The 16,289-nt window shown below is 37.7% G+C and overlaps 1 protein-coding gene across 8 annotated transcripts in view; it reads left to right on the plus strand.

The window, feature by feature from the left end:
* Positions 1–15,351, plus strand: part of svilb (supervillin b) — a 52,166-nt gene extending 36,815 nt beyond the window's left edge. For 4 of the 8 annotated variants that reach the window (XM_028019419.1, XM_028019412.1, XM_028019417.1 and 1 more), the window contains 21 exons: positions 145–292; positions 951–1,046; positions 1,475–1,555; positions 1,688–1,865; positions 2,239–2,417; positions 2,685–2,840; positions 3,665–3,801; positions 4,639–4,786; positions 4,883–5,028; positions 5,750–5,925; positions 6,742–6,889; positions 7,602–7,881; positions 8,732–8,883; positions 8,958–9,063; positions 9,485–9,692; positions 9,797–9,930; positions 10,065–10,220; positions 10,536–10,679; positions 10,861–10,982; positions 11,319–11,474; positions 14,654–15,351. In XM_028019419.1, the coding sequence (XP_027875220.1) occupies positions 145–292; positions 951–1,046; positions 1,475–1,555; positions 1,688–1,865; positions 2,239–2,417; positions 2,685–2,840; positions 3,665–3,801; positions 4,639–4,786; positions 4,883–5,028; positions 5,750–5,925; positions 6,742–6,889; positions 7,602–7,881; positions 8,732–8,883; positions 8,958–9,063; positions 9,485–9,692; positions 9,797–9,930; positions 10,065–10,220; positions 10,536–10,679; positions 10,861–10,982; positions 11,319–11,474; positions 14,654–14,740 (3,138 nt within the window). In that variant the 3' untranslated portion in view covers positions 14,741–15,351. Of the gene's footprint in view, positions 1–144; positions 293–950; positions 1,047–1,474; positions 1,556–1,687; positions 1,866–2,238; positions 2,418–2,684; positions 2,841–3,664; positions 3,802–4,638; positions 4,787–4,882; positions 5,029–5,749; positions 5,926–6,741; positions 6,890–7,601; positions 7,882–8,731; positions 8,884–8,957; positions 9,064–9,484; positions 9,693–9,796; positions 9,931–10,064; positions 10,221–10,535; positions 10,680–10,860; positions 10,983–11,318; positions 11,475–11,767; positions 11,790–14,653 lie in introns of all 8 variants that reach the window. The other 4 variants (XM_028019413.1, XM_028019418.1, XM_028019416.1 and 1 more) reach the window with 3 other exon arrangements.
* The last annotated feature ends 938 nt before the right edge of the window (positions 15,352–16,289 follow it).

The raw sequence follows: 16,289 nt of genomic DNA on the forward strand, positions 1-16,289 counted from the left end.
CTCCATGGATTTGATTTATGACTGGATGATGGGAAATGAGCCAGAAATGATGAACATTTCCTGCATCCAGTTTATTTCATCCTGTTCGAGCTAAGGGATTTCTACCTAATGAGCTTCCTTGTCTTAAATCTCATCTCTGTGCAGAAGCCTGGAGAAGAAACCGAGGCCCAGATGACCATCGAAGAGAGGAAACAGATGATTTCAACGCGTGAGGATGCCTGGAAGACAAAAGGCAAAGGAGCCGCCAATGACTCCACTCAGTACACAGTTGCTGCACGAATGGTCAAGAAAGGTCAGTGCAAAACTCTGCTGCTCTAGAGAGGAAAATCATTTCTGACAGAATAAACAGCAGATTTAACTTTAAAAACTTAAAAATACATCTATGTCTATATAGATGGATTTTTATTGTTACGATTTAGGTTTTTTCCTGATTTTATAAGAGTTACTTTGGCAGGAGACCTTTAATTTTAGGTTTTAATTTTAGGTGTTTGAGTCTGAATGTTTTAAATGTGTTTGAAACAAAGATGTTGCATATATGGTATGCAAGCGTGGCAAAAAAGAAAGTCTAAAATCAGCTAATTCTGGAGTTAAATGTTTCAGGAGATGTTAAACATCATCTGTCCAGGTTCTGTTTTTTTTATGTCAGTGTCAAATAAATTAAAAACAGATTCTGTTTGCTGCCAGACAAAACAAATCAAACATGGGAAAACTGTCTGCAAAATTTCACCACGATGCTTATTGAAGGAAAACATTGTCAATAAAGATAGAGAAGCAATGGTTGAAAACCTTTTGACATACATTTGTTTAGTTTCAAAAGCATGAAGTAACAAGATCTGCTAATACAGTAAAACATGACTGTCAAAACAAATCGCAATTAACAAATCGCTGTTCTTCACGGTCTTTCAGCAGTTATGTAATTTAATTTTCTGTGTGTGTGTGTGTGTCCACAGGCCTGGCAGCCTCCTCCTCAGTTATCAGTCCCATTCTGTCACCAGTTTCCAACAAACTCAAGAGCAGCACTCCAGCTGTCAACAAACCCCAGGAGGGTGAGAAAAGTGTTTAAGTTCTGATTCATCACTAATATTTCATCCACAATGTCCTGAAAATCTAAATATGACTCCTTATTTCTGTCCATTTAGAATGTTAAATCTGATACAAAGCCAACAAGCAGCTGGATGAAAGCAAAATCAACACAGTTTTGCAAAAACATATAAACAAGACAACTGGACTACCTTCTGAAATCTTTCAAACTAAATATTAAAAACCACAAAACAATCAGAGCTGAGCAAACACTGAAACCACAAAAACATAGAAACAACAACCAGCAGGAAAATTCAATAAAAATATATAACACTAGTTTTATACACAAACACTTTTAGCTTTACAAGGTCTTAGTTGTGAAAAGGCTAAAAAGATACCAATCCACTTCTACTGAGGTTGCTGCTGTGTCAGAATATAATTGTTTTATTTACAGAAATTGAGGCCAGGCCAAACATGGAGTCAGATAAAAAGCTGGACAAGCTGGAGAGCTTTTTGGGACGAATTAATAGCAAAGGTACGCAAATAAACTTCAGCTTAATACAGTATTTATGATAGTGAATTTCTTGTTTCTATTTACTATCCACTTATAGGTGTGTTTTCTATTACATGAAGTCCCAATATTGTATGTCTTTTGTAATTTCATCAGTGGCAGGTTTGCAGGAAACCACCATTGCAGTGACGGAGAAGGCGGTGAAGGAGGTGATGAAGCTGGACGATGAGATTTTCTCCAAGTTCTACAAACGCGTTGCAGAATTTCCTCACATGCCCACAAGGATCGAGATCAGCGAAGACTTTGACAGCATCTTTGGTTCTCACGGTCCAACGTATGACAACACAACAAACTTCTTTTCATCCCATTATAGACGACTGTCTTAAAATATGTTTATTAAAATAACAACCACATTGCAAAAACACAAAATCTTGCCCAGTATTCTTTGGTCTAGTTTAGAGTTCAAATATCTTAGTACACAAAACTAACTTACAAGTTGTAAGTAGTAATAATTATTTCTTAATATTATTGAAAAAGTACTGGTTCCACTAGCAGATTATTTCACATATAACAAGACATTTTCTCCATTTTATAAGTAAAATAATATTTTCTCTAGAAACTAGATAAAAACATTGGTAAGATTTTGTGTTTTAATTCTCATTTTGTCTTTTCTATCATGTTCTGTGGCCGTTTCCCCTCCTACGCAGGCTGGCCTCAGCCATGGTGCAGCATAAGCGATCTGTCCGACCATCCAGGAACGTTCAGGCTTCAAGAAATCCTCTTAAAATGCTGGCAGCTAGAGAGGACATTCGACACGAATATACAGAGGAGAGACTGAATGTGGCACAGCTGGAGAGCAAGAGGATGAAGGCTGAGAAGAGTGAGTGTAAGGATTGGAACATTTTATGGAATATCTGTGAGTTTAGGAAGAAGAAAGAATTAGAAATGACTCACTCATTTCTAACTCTTTGAGGTAAAAAATAAAAATCCCAGTGGGAAATGGGAGGCATTTTGAAAGCCTTTTTTAAAACACCAGAAATTAGTACAAAAACACCTCTGACTCATTTTCAAAGCAGTGTTTACTTGGGATCTTGTTAAATTTATTAAACCACTTTGTCAATTTTAATAAAGCACTTTTTTCCCCTCCCTTTAGTAAATAAAAACTCAGATTACTCCGAGGCGGCTCTCGCAGGTCTTGCCAGCAAAGAAAACTTCAGCAGTGTGAGTCTGCGTAACGTCAACATCTCAGAACAGACCTCCAACAACAGCGCAGTGCCGTTCAAGAACCTCATGCTGATCCAGGTTAAAGGTAAAAGCTCTGGTTACCTGCAAAACATCTTGTGCTACTGAGGATTAAGATAACTGACGATTAATAGCTTTTTAGACTAAAACTAGTTCCAATCTATGAGATATTAACAAACCTTCATTACTGTTGCAGTTTGGCCGCCATCCAGCAGAGGGCGCCCCTGGTCATCCTTAAGCGGAGCCCTTTGGTGCATAATTAAAGATGGCGGCCATAACAGAGCGGAAAAGAGAAATAGATCCAAACGATCCAATCCGGTGTGGGAGCTAAATGCACTTTATGCGGTTCTGTTTTGAAATATAAATCTTACGTTTCACCTTCAGCCGCGCTGCATGACGAAGCTGGCTCAGCTTCTTAACTAGAAATTACTAATTTGCTACGACGGCCAGGATGTGACGACAGAAAATGATTTTGAGGGCTGTCGTGAGGTAGTGAACTTCATGTAGCTTAATCATGTGAGAAAACCAAAAATTTCTGTTTATTCTGTGTGTATTTAATACTTCTGATACAAAATAATGTTAAAATTTAATGTGTTTTTTTAATTCAGCATATTATGAAAACCGTTTGCTCTTTATGTTATTTAAAACATGGTCAGCCCTTTCGATACACAATAAAATGTTTGCATCAATTAATCAGTGGATCGATGAGATCAATCAACTTTAGATTAACTCATTAAACTATAACTTTCATCTCTATCTGCTACACTTTAAATCTGTTACATGTACTGTTGCCAAAACCCCAATATTTGAACACCAGGAGATGTAAATTACTGCAGGATTCATTCTGTTAGTGTAAAAATTTATTGATTATGTCGATTGTGTTGTCTGCAGGTCGTCGCCATGTTCAGACCAGATTAGTGGAGCCCAGAGCTTCTTCGTTGAACAGTGGGGACAGTTTCGTGCTTGTCACACCAGAGCACTGCTTTGTCTGGATAGGAGAGTTCTCAAATGTGATTGAGAAAGCTAAAGTGAGTATCGTTGCTCTGTTTGGTTGGTCGGAAGTACTGCTGCAATTCTCATATTTAAACAAAAATTATTAATCAGTGATTGTGCCTCTCATCTTCATTCCATTCTTCACATTGATACTTTGTCTGCGTTCAAACAAATGTGACCCGATTTTTTTACCCCAAAAAATCCTGCCTTTGCTAATTCGACAACGTATCCGATTGCTTTCAAAGCAACTGCAGTCTGAACAGTCATGTTGAATTTTATTCAGCTCTTATGTCATTGATGTGAGACATGCATCATAATTCTGCACCAGAAAAGGGCAAATGTGGTAAATCTGGACGTAAACAATGGCTGAAAATTATGATTATGAAAGATAATTTCACATCACAATCCCACCATTCTTGGCTCTGACTACACATCCAAGCAGACCTCCCTGCAGAAGTTGCAGTCAATGCTCCACAAAGAGTCGTTGCTATTAGTTGTGCTTTCTTTTTTACTAGCTTCCTTTGTGTTATGATCTTGTGACAATTCTGTTGGTTCTTATTGCTGTGTAAACTTTAAGATTGATCAATAAACGGCGGTTTCCATTGTTACTTTCGTAAGCAGTGCGCTGCTCTGTGGTGTCACTGTTGACAAACTCTGATGAACGTAGATCCACTTTATTCATTCCCTCTTATGAACACTTTCATTTGTGTTTTTCCTTTTTTCCTGGTGATCAACAGCATTTTTACCACATTATGCTTAGCTGCAGTCACCCAAGTCTTTTCTTATTCATCTGGTTTGTTTATAAGTTCAGAAATACTTTCTCACATCACCTTCTGACGTTTTTGGGGGAATTTGTTTCTGTCTGTGTGTAGGCAATGGACTTAGCCACGTTCATCCAGACGCATAAGGACATGGGCTGCAGGGCAAGTCAGGTGCAAACCATCGATGAAGTTGTTAACGCACAGGGTTCTGATGCACAGCACTTCTGGACAGTCCTGGGTGGACAGATGTCTTATAAATGTAAGACTTCAGGCAGAAGAATTAATACGAGATGCTTATTTTTAAATCACTTGATTACTCATTTGTATTTTGTTTTTATCTCTATTTGTCCCACAGCGGCAGGTCCACCAGAGGAGGATGAGCGCTTTGAGAGTGGCATTGTGGAAACCAACTGCATCTTCAGACTGGTAGACGACAAACTGGTTCCCGATGATGAGGAGTGGGGGAAGATTCCTCACACCTGCCTGCTTGCACCCAAGGAGGTAAACTGATGATTTAACATTTCTCTTGTCTTATAACAAGACTAATATAAATTTTATTGGTTTATGACTGCATGTGAAAAACTAAAGGTAAATTTATGTTGTTTTAGTCTGCAGAGTTGTCTCTTAAGAAAAGTACACGGGCAAGGTGCAATTTTAAAAAGTGTAGAAGTGATTTGTGATAAAATTCAGGTCTGGATAAGAATGGAAAAAGAAAAAACTGAAAATGTTGGAAAATTTAAAAAATAAATATCTAAAACTAATAGCTTTAACATGCATTTTTACCTTCTTCAGATATAAAAGTTGGTGACCTCTGATCACAGATGTGAATTCTACGTCAATTCTTCTTGCATCTCTTTTAGAACAAATTTCAAACTGGTAACTAAATATAAAAACATTTACAAGGATTTCTAAGTCTGTTGTGTCCTAACTACAGATCATGAATGAAACATGTTTGAAATAATTTATATCTTTGTTTCTTTTGAGACCTTTCTGAGTTTTAGTAAATTGTCGGATTGAACTTTCTGTGTGGAAAATGTTTTTAAAGGATCTTTTAATTTATTTTCTGCAGATTTAATTACATAAAGTAAGTATGTAGTAGACTGTAAGCAACAGACGATAATGTGAATATTTGCTTTCATGTTGCATTGCTTTTATTAAACCACACGGCAGCTGCACAGGGTTAGTTTACTGGATCGCTTTGTGTTCGCTCTGTGCACTGCAGGTGTTGGTGTTTGACTTTGGCAGCGAGGTGTATGTGTGGCACGGAAAAGAAGTGACCCTAGCACAAAGGAAGGTGGCCTTTCAGCTCGCCAAGCACCTGTGGAACGGGACGTTTGACTACACCTGCTGCGACATCAACCCCCTCGATCCCGGAGGCTGCAACGCGCTCATCCCCAGGTTAGTGCTTGCTAATTAGGGCTGCAACACATCTAACATGCAGATAAGCTAGGAACCCCGTGTTCTCCTTTTGCTTTTTTCATAAGCTTCATTATAAAACTTATACTACAAATTAGGGCTGCAACTAATTGATTATTCTGACGATTCATTGTATAACAAAAATTGGCACACTCTACAGATTTTTAACTTTACCACTTAAGCTTTTTTTTATACAATCTAAAAATACAATAAAATATACAAGTAAACATATAATTCAATGTATTTTTTGAAAAGAAAATAAACATTTTATTTCCTAAAATGCGACAACATAGCATTCCTTTAGTGAATTTGAACCGGGTGAAGCTAAAATTAAGGCACCTAAGAAGTTTTGGGTGAAACATATTTACAGACAAAGGTGTTTTTATCTCAAATACAAAATGCATATATAGTTTGTACAGTTTTGGCTTAATTACTTGTGTTGTTTTTTCAGGAAATTGCCTTTCTTCAGTCTGACTACCCCAGTTAACAATTAATTGATAACTAAACTAGTTGACAATTATTTCACTAATCAATTCATTATGATTAATGCAATTATTTGTTTCAGCCCTACTAAAAATTAAAGCCAAACCTAAATATGATCCCTGCATCATTTCTATAAGATGGCAAACACCCTGAAACTGACCTGCAGGTTTAACGGGACAGGTTCCAGTCAGGCTGGACTTGATAAGGACGGCTTGGACCCCTTTCACAACTGCTTAGTTTTGTAGTTTGTTGTTGTTGTCTGTCTCAGTGTGTGATATTAGTTTTTTACATGTCTGCTGTGTTTTTGGTCCACAGGAAGGGCCAGGGTCGTCCTGACTGGGCCATATTTGGCAGACTCACTGAGCACAATGAAACCATCTTGTTCAAAGAAAAGTTCACGGACTGGACAGAAGTGAAGTCGCCAACGCTGAAAGAAGGAGTTGAGTTTGTAATCGAGCAGAAGGTTCGTTTTTCGTCTCACTTTGACTCGTTTACGTTTTTATCTGTTGTCTTAACTGTGGCGTTTACTCTAAGCAGATGTTGCCAAAAACAGTCAGACAAGAATTAAAGACTTAACCTTTATAATAAAAAGAACAATTTTACCTTCAGCCCAGCTATAAAACAGGTAATACTTTATTTGAAGGGATGTGTATAATTCGGACATGACGCTGCCATAAACATGACATAACATTAGTCATGAACATGAAGGAGTTTTCATGAATGTTTATGACTGTTGTCATAAAGTGTCATTTCGTAAATAATGACACGTTTAATGCAAGGTTGCATTAAACGTGTCATTCAAAGTGCTTTAAAAGTGTCAGGTTTGCATTACTTGGTAAATAATGACATTTTTAATGCAAAGTGGAATTAAAACTTGTATTAAAGTTCATTAAAAGTGTCAACTTTACCAAATACATTCTTGAAAAATGTTCTTGAAAAATTCAATAGTGTCATGTCTGTTTATGGACACCCTTCAAATAAAGTGTTCCTAATAAACTTTATTGCGGCAAATGTTACATGACATAAGATTGCCAAAGTTATTAAGAGTCAATGTGGAAGGACTAAAAAGTCGCAGATTGCTGACCTCTGACCTAAACACTTTAGAAAACACCAGTTTTCTTCTTGGTAACGTCTCTGAATGGTTAAGTAATTTCTCCTTGTTTTCTTCCTCTCAGGAGGCTCCAGGACGTGAGTGTCGACCTTACGACACGTCCCTGATGCTGCCTCTCCTCCAGACGCCCATCAGCACCATCTTGGACGGGATGAACGTGGGCCGGGGCTACGGCCCGGTGGAGTCGGAGGACCTCATGAGGCTGCAGGAGATCAGCACTGCCTCTGTGGACGTTTGGCACATCCTGGAGTTTGACTACAGTCGTCTGCCGCGACAGAGCATCGGCCAGTTCCATGAGGGGGACGCCTATGTGGTCAAGTGGAAGTTCATGGTTAGGACCTCAGGTCAGTGTCTGCAGTTAAAGCAACACTGTGAATTATTCTTAAAGGTGTAGTATGTAACTCTTGTAATAAATCTGTTCTTCACATATTTGTTAAAACTTTCATCATGTCCTGACAGTTCTCTATGAGACAGATAATCTGTGGAAAAAATCAAGCTCCTCTATCTAACAGTGCTACTATCGCCACCTAAAGAAATGTACAGTTTCCAGTCAAAAACAACCAATCAGAGCCAGGAGGAGGGTCTTGGTGTTGTCAGTCAATCTCGTGTACGTTCTGCTAAATGTGCTAGTGGCAGAGAAACAACTTACTGTTAAAGAAAAAAAACATTTGTTTGCCTGAAATTTCATAGCAGGCTCTGTGTGGGGGATCAAAGAGCAAAGGGGAGTTTGTGTGCAGTGTGTACATGAGCATGATTGACAGCATTAAGACCCTCCTCCTGGCTCTGATTGTTGTTTCTGCATTGCAAAAATGTTACCAAGTATTTTTGGTCGAGTTGCTTGTGCAAATATCCTGGTAACATGAAATAAAATTAACTTGCAAGATATAGGAGCTTGTTTTAAGTCAATAAATCTTTAATACGATTATTTCACTTATAACAAGACATGATTAAGTAATGAAATAATATGCCAGCAGAACTAATACTTATGTATCAATATTTAGGAACTATTGACTTAAAACAAACTCCGGTATCTTGCTAAAACGTTACTTGTAAGTTAGTTTTGCCTTACTTCAAGTGTACTAAGATATTTGCATTAGATATTGAACAAAAAAAACATATATATTTTTAATAAACGTTACTTTTTATAGCTTAAAATCAGCGAGTACTGCTGACATTTTTTCAAATGTGTCCCAGTGGGTCGAAGGCAGAACCCCGAAGCAAGGAGCAGCGGGCCAGGGAAGGAGAAATGCTGCTATTTCTTCTGGCAGGGCAGGAACTCGACCGTCAGCGAGAAGGGAACATCGGCGCTGATGACGGTGGAGCTGGGCGAGGAGAGAGGAGCTCAGGTAGAGCCGTAGAGTCGACATGGGCTGCGTGTTTGATCCAAATCAAATCGGACTTTAACTCCTGTGTATTTCAGGTCCAGGTACAGCAGGGAAAGGAGCCGCCATGTTTCCTGCAGTGCTTTAATGGAGGGATGATCATCCATGCTGGCAAGAGGGAGGAGGAGGAGGAGAACACTCAGAGTAAGCTTTTGTTTGTCGTCTGTATATTTTATTCATACTGAGCCCCTTAAGGGACAGGGGGGAAATTCATCATGAAGTATCACTACTCTTACTTGGGTAAATAAATTTCTGAATATTCTGCCCAGTGTGAGTAACTTCGCTGAATAAAGAACAAACATATTTTAACCAAAGATTCCCCAAACACAGACACACACCTGCAGGTTTTGTTAAAGTTTAATATGTTTAATATTAAAGGAAACTGATTTGAAAATATGTTTATTTTGTCTGATTTTATTATTAATATGAACTATTTTCATGTTGGTTTTAAAATCCCAAAATACTTTTTACTTTTACTTGAGTAAAAATATGTTGAAGTAGAGCTACACTTATTTCAGTATTCTTTTTGAGAACTCCACTGACCTCTGATTATGTCAAATTTCAGCCGAGTGGCGTCTGTACTGTGTGCGCGGTGAGGTGCCGGTGGAGGGCCACCTGCTGGAGGTGGTGTGTCACTGCAGCAGTCTACGCTCCAGAGCCTCCATGATCCTGCTCAACATTAATAAAGCCCTCATCTACCTGTGGCATGGATGCAAGTCTCAGCTGCACACTCGCAGCGTTGGAAACACAGCTGCGCTTAAAATCAAGGAACAGTAAGGATAACCTTTTTTTTTAATGCCTTTTGAATAATTTTGGAGTTCACTCAGTAAAAATCCACAACCTGTTTAAATCCAGTTCATATTTTTCTGTTTGTCAGGTGTCCTCTGGAAGCAGGCCTTCACAGCAGCTGCAAAGTGACCATCCATGAGTGCGACGAAGGAGCGGAGCCTCCGGGGTTCTGGGAGGCGCTGGGGAGGAAAGACAGGAAGGCTTATGACTGCATGCTCCAAGGTATGCAGGATTTAATATTTTAGATAAATTAAATATTGACAGTTTATGCAATTTGACTGCTGATGTAACTCATGCAGGTAAAATAAGATCGTTTTCTTTTTAAAAAATGTATCTAAAATCTTTTTTGTCATCAGATCCGGGTAAATTCAACTTCACTCCACGGCTCTTCCAGCTGAGCAGCACATCTGGAGACTTCGTAGCATCTGAGTTCTTCCATCCGTCCAGAGCTCCAGACCTGGTCAGCTCGCTGCCGTTCCTGCAGGAAGACCTGTACAACGCTCCACAACCTGGTGAGACCAGGACACAGCCTGCAGGAATCCTTTATTTTACTTCATCTGAATATTAGAATATCATATCAGAACTTAAAACCTCAGAATGAGGTAAAACCCCATTCAGAATGAGGTAAAACCTCATTCTGAATGGGTGAAATAAACCAATCTTTTGGGGTTTTTTTCCTCATTTAAGCATTTTTAAAAGTAGCTTTTGTGATTTAAGCCATTTCATTTCTCCTTTTGATGAGTTGAGAAGCAGTGAAATTGTTTAATTTACAGGAATGTTACAGATCCTCACTTTCTGTCATAATTATTTTTGTCTTTCCTGCAAAGCTCTGTTTCTGGTGGATAACTTCCACGAAGTCTACCTGTGGCAGGGCTGGTGGCCTCAGGACAGCGAGAGCACCGGCTCAGCCCGCATCCGCTGGGACGTAGACAGGAAGTGTGCGATGGAAACCGTTCTGCAGTACTGCAAAGGTGAGCAGAAAGGAACGTTCGCCCATAACTGCATGCACTGTTTTCTTTGCAGGACGATTATGCGGTGATGTTTTCCCTCTGTAATTTGATCTGTTTCAGTCTCGGTAGATCATTTGATTTTGCAAAGTCAATTTTTTTCTTCTGTTTACTTTATGGCGGTTGTTCTGATGTTTTCCTGCAGAAAAGAATGAGAAGAAGCCTCAGAAGTCATATTTGATCCATGCAGGTCTGGAGCCGCTCACTTTCACTAACATGTTCCCCAGCTGGGAGCACAGGGAGGACGTGGCTGAAATCACAGAGAGAGTAAGACTAAAAAAAAAACATGTATATCTTTTTTTTATGACCAGACTCTTTACGGTGCCGTGTTAAAGTGTTCATACCCCTTTAACTTTATTCCTTTTACATAAAAACGCTTAACGGTGACCTATTATGCTTCCTTGAACAGATTAGGATAGATCTGTTGAGACACAAATGGAAGCATAAAAGTATTCAGGAAGTGAATTTTGTATAGTAGACCCCCTTTAACAGAGATTGGTTAGCATTTTATTTTAAAGTATCAAAGTAACTGTATTAAGTTGTTTTTTTTTCTCCACATTTTATTGACTGTTTCTCTGACTTATTTCCCGTTGTTGCTTACAGGAGGCGGAGGTGTGCAACCAGATCATCCTGGTGGAGGACGTGTTGGCCCGACTCTGTCAGAACATTTATCCTCTGGCTCAGCTGCAGGCCCGGCCGCTGCCAGAGGGAGTCGACCCGCTCCGCCTGGAGATCTACCTCTCTGATACGGACTTTGAGGTCGGTTGGCACACAAAAATATCACATTTACCTCCGGGTTTATTTAATAAGACGTGAGTTAAACACTGGAATGGAACTAAATCATTCTGTAACCAATCCGGTATGAATTTATCAATTAATTTGATAAAGCCAAAAGTGTCTAAACAAAGTAAAACAACTTTAACTGAAATAGATTGACTGTTTTTGTTCCTATAAAAACTACTAAATTATCATATATTTTAACAAGAAATGTTTCAAAGTCAACATGGACCCACATGTGATTCATCTGACTTCATCTAACTTTCACTTCACAGACTAATTTGTAGGTGGATTCAGGTAAGAGCAGCTCATGTGATTCTTCACACTGGGGACTTTATCTTTCTGCATGTCTGCACTCCGTTTCTTTTTCACAGTAGATTTATAAAATCAATCCTGCCTCTTCAGTGCATTTCTACATGAGGACAAAAACGTCACGCTCTGCAGAAAGCTTGCAGACATTTAAAATGATGGTTTTCTGTTTTTTAGATGAGGTTTTTAAACTAGTTGTGGTTTAGATTGCAGATGAAGCACTGACAATCCTATTTTTTTTTACAAACAAATTTAATGTATCACAAGTCACAAACTGGAGACTTGAATAATAATCTGGATTTAGTCTAGATTTTACACTTGAAATAGCCCTTTGATCAAACTTCAGCATCAGTTTAATGATTTGTGAAACATGGATGTAAATCTCAAGACCAATAAGAAAAAATCCAGAATTTGTTATCTGGAACAGTTAGAAATGAAAAACTTTTCTGTTTTCTCTTAAGTGAACACAGACATATTATTTTAACATATAATGTTCAAATATGTTTTTATTTGAACAAACCTACTGAAGGCAAACCAAATAAATATGAAATCTTATGAAAACGCGACATTATAATTTATTTTTTTCCCTCCTTTTATGACTGAGTTTTCTGAAATCATAAATCTGATGTGAAATTATTTGTTCAGCTGTGATAAAACACTCCTGCTTCGCTCTTCTTATTCTCGTCAATCACACAAAAACAACACTTTTCTTCTCTCTGTGAGTAAAAATACACCTTAATGACTCACCACTTGCTGCACAGTTTGACTCACTTTCTGTTTGTGGAGCACAAAGCAAAGGCACTAAAACCATCAGAATGAATGCATGCCAGTCAGAGTGATGTCCGTCTGCTGAGTGTGTCAGCATTCGAACTCTTCAGTTTCTTCCCAACAAACAAAACAAACAGAACATAGAAATGTAATAATGTTCATATTTAAATCACAACTTTCAGACACCTTCTGTCAGTCGTGGATCATTATTTCACATCTGACACTAATTTTGTCCTCAGTTGTCTTGGTTGGTTGTTGTGTTTTTAAGGATTTCAGAAAGTGTTTAAAAGTGGGTAGAAAAGTACAAGACCTTTATGAAACATTTATTTTATTAATGTATATATTGAATTGTAAATAAAATCTTCTTCCTACTCCTTCTTAATTGTCACATAAGTTGATGAAGACGGTTATTTGCTTTGACCAATACTGAAAAAACACAAATTCTTACCAAGTATTTTTGTCTAGTTTCTAGTTCAAGTATCTTAGTACACTTGAAATAAGACTAAACAAACTTTTAGGCACATTTTCATCAAGATATAGGAGCTTGTTTTTATGTCAACAATTCCTTAATATTGATTTTAAAAAGTACTAGGTCCACTGGCAGATTATTTCACTTAAAGCAAGACATTTCCTCCATGTTACAAGTGAAAATCTGCCAGCATCTTGTTAAAAAGTTACTTGTAAGTTGTTGTTCTTTTTTATCTTATTTCCAGTGTAGAGATATTTACACTAGAAACTAGACAAAAATACTTGGTAAGATTTTGTTTTTACAGTGTGCATATAGTTTACATGATAAAGAAAATTGAAAAATTACTCTTAAAAGTAGAGGTGCAAAAAGTAATACTTCAACAGTAACTGATAGTCCAGATATTTTGACCTGAACAAGTAAAAATAAAAAATAAAAATCAGAGCTTTGTTAAAAAGGGCTTCATTCCATGTCTGCATCTGTGCATGTGGTTGTTTGGTAGAATGTGTGCAAAACCAGAACTCTAAATGGAATGCAGCCTTTGTTAACGGACCAACATTTCTGCAATCCGAAATTTCCGCCTATGAGGTTAGTGAGACACAAACCGTCCTAAGTGCAAATGAACAGTTTATTCTTGTAACTTTTCTGTTTTATTCCTCTGGCTCTTTACATTTGCTCTTACTGTGTATTTGTTTGTTTCTTCGGGACAAATGTAAAGCCATTTGTTCAACTTTTATTGTTTTAAAATTTGCTATGAATTGAATTTATTTGACGTTGAGTTGCGAAGTCATGGGCGGCCTAGGTGAAACTGGACTGAGCTCAAAAATTCAAGCATCAAACCAATCAGTGATGAGCACTGAAAGGGTAATTACTAAGGTAAACAGGTGGTGACGCGAGGATCAGTTTCACCACCAGGGGGAGACAAAGGACATCTGCAACCCTGGCAGTGGAACGAGAAAACCCGCAAAAAATCAAAACAGAAATTTTGAAATCAAACAGAAAATTAAGATAAAGCTCTAACACATGTAACTACGTGTTACATGATGTAGTTACATGATAAAAACTACGAGTTACATCATGTAGTAATGAAACACAGTGCACAGTTCAGTTTACTGTGGAGGGCCAAAAGGGCCACAAATCAGTGAATACATTAAGGAGTGACTTTAAAGTGCCTTGAATTGTTTAAATTAATAATGATTAATTAAAAAAATAGTATTTAGAAAAATATGCACTTTAGTTATAAGAAAATGGCAAATAAATAATTTTTTGTTCCCTTTTGCAGCAGATTATGAATTTATTTTATATGTCAACCATCAAAGTCGGTGGGCGAGACTAACACTGCTGTAGCTGACATGATTGGTCTGAACTAGACTTATTAGGAAGTTTAACCAATTAGATGCTTATGTTTGGTGAGAAATTCCTTATTGGTATACTCCTGCACAGTGTCATGACATACTATCACAACATGGTTATGGTTTTAACAAATGTATAAAAATATGTTATTAAAGTTGCATTAATACAGCAGCATTAATGTCATTCTGGGTTATATTCATATTGATCCACTTACAGCAGAATTGAAAGTTATTCTGAAGCACCAGTTTTCTGTCTCTGTCTGCAGAAAGGCTTGGAAATGAAGAGAGAGGACTACGAACGTTTACCAGGGTGGAAGCAAGTGAACCTAAAGAAGGCCAAAGGACTGTTTTAAGCACTTTTATTTTATTTTATTTTTTTTACTGAAGATGGCAAGAAGAAGTGGAAATCTGAGACAGGAATACCAGAAGACATCATTTTCAAAAATCCTACATGAAAGATTAAACCGAAGACGAGTGTTTTTCTCCTCAGCTGTGTCAGTATTAAACAGAATTAAATCTGTGTGGTTTATGAGCAGGTTAAAAAAAATCCTCGCTGTGATTCATTTGTGGTCTTTAAGCTCTCTTCCCATCACTGAAGTCGTCACTTGAGGAAGGAAAAACTTTAGAAGCTTGTTGTCGGAGTGCCATGCTGTGGCTGGGTGTACGCGATGCGACTGTATATAATGTTTGTGTGACTAAAGTTTCTTGCTGTAAATGTGAGTGTAAGCGACTTTGTACCCTTGTAAAGACGAACATCGGTTGTTGCAGAGAAAAACAAAAGCTGCCTCCGGATCCACTTTGCTGCTGTGGCTGAACTGAGGCGAGTTTAAACATAAAGAGAGAAAACACAGTGCCTTGCTTTTTGTGTACAGTTTCTATACAGAAATTCTAGTCTGCATTTTTAAAGACTTTCTTTGTGATATAAGACATAGTCGATTAAATTAAAAATGATGCCCAAACCCAATGAGAAGTCATTGTTTATTTCAAAGTGCTGCATGAACACAGAATTTAACTGTTTTAAATGATCATATTACAGCTACACACTTTAAATTTTTTCATGAGTTAAGATCAGCTCCTCATATAGTAACGGATCAAAACATAAATAAATATGTAAAAATGACGTCATCAGACAGACCAAAATATGCAGTTATGTAAAAATGTTGGTATTTTAAATATCAAAACGTGAAACTTATGAAACAAAAACCGCAGGTGTGTCCGGTGAATATTTGGTTCAAACAAGCTTGTTTTTATTCAGTGGAGTCACAGTGTTCAGAGTATCTAGAAATTTTACTCGGGGGAAGTGTAGCGATAACAAGGTCAAGTAAAAGCATAGGCGTAACTTCCTGAAGGACTGGGTGGACATGTCCCCACCAGGGCCGTGCAGAGACCTTTGGAGGGGCAGGGGCTCAAAATTAAAAAGGGGCACATTGATCAAGATCTTAAAACACCCCACAACAACATAACAACAACGCATATTAATCGAGAATTTAATAGGATCATACTATATCATTGTCATCATATGGGGACAATGCAGAGCAAATGTTATGAAATAAGCAAAATTGCTGCTATTTTACTAAATAAGCATTAATAATATCTGACTGTTGAACCTCTACAACAACTTGGCTGCAGACTGCTCTATAGATCAATAAAGCTCAAAGGTGTTAGCGTTACGTCATGTTTTGATATTAGCACCTCTGAGATCTAGAATTATAAGGTTGAGAGACATCAAGGCAAAGAAAACTCAGTAGCTGCTGGTCAGGCCCTCCAGACATTCAGGGGCCCCTATAAATGGTTGAATTGTAACACAGATCATAGATCTAAACCTGTAGCATTTATTTATTGAGAATGACAATGTTATTAAATTTTATTTAATGCATTCAGCTGAGAAAAAAAAAGTATATT

This window comes from Xiphophorus couchianus, chromosome 6 (assembly GCF_001444195.1).
Source record: "Xiphophorus couchianus chromosome 6, X_couchianus-1.0, whole genome shotgun sequence".
In the NCBI taxonomy this organism is placed as follows: domain Eukaryota; kingdom Metazoa; phylum Chordata; class Actinopteri; order Cyprinodontiformes; family Poeciliidae; genus Xiphophorus; species Xiphophorus couchianus.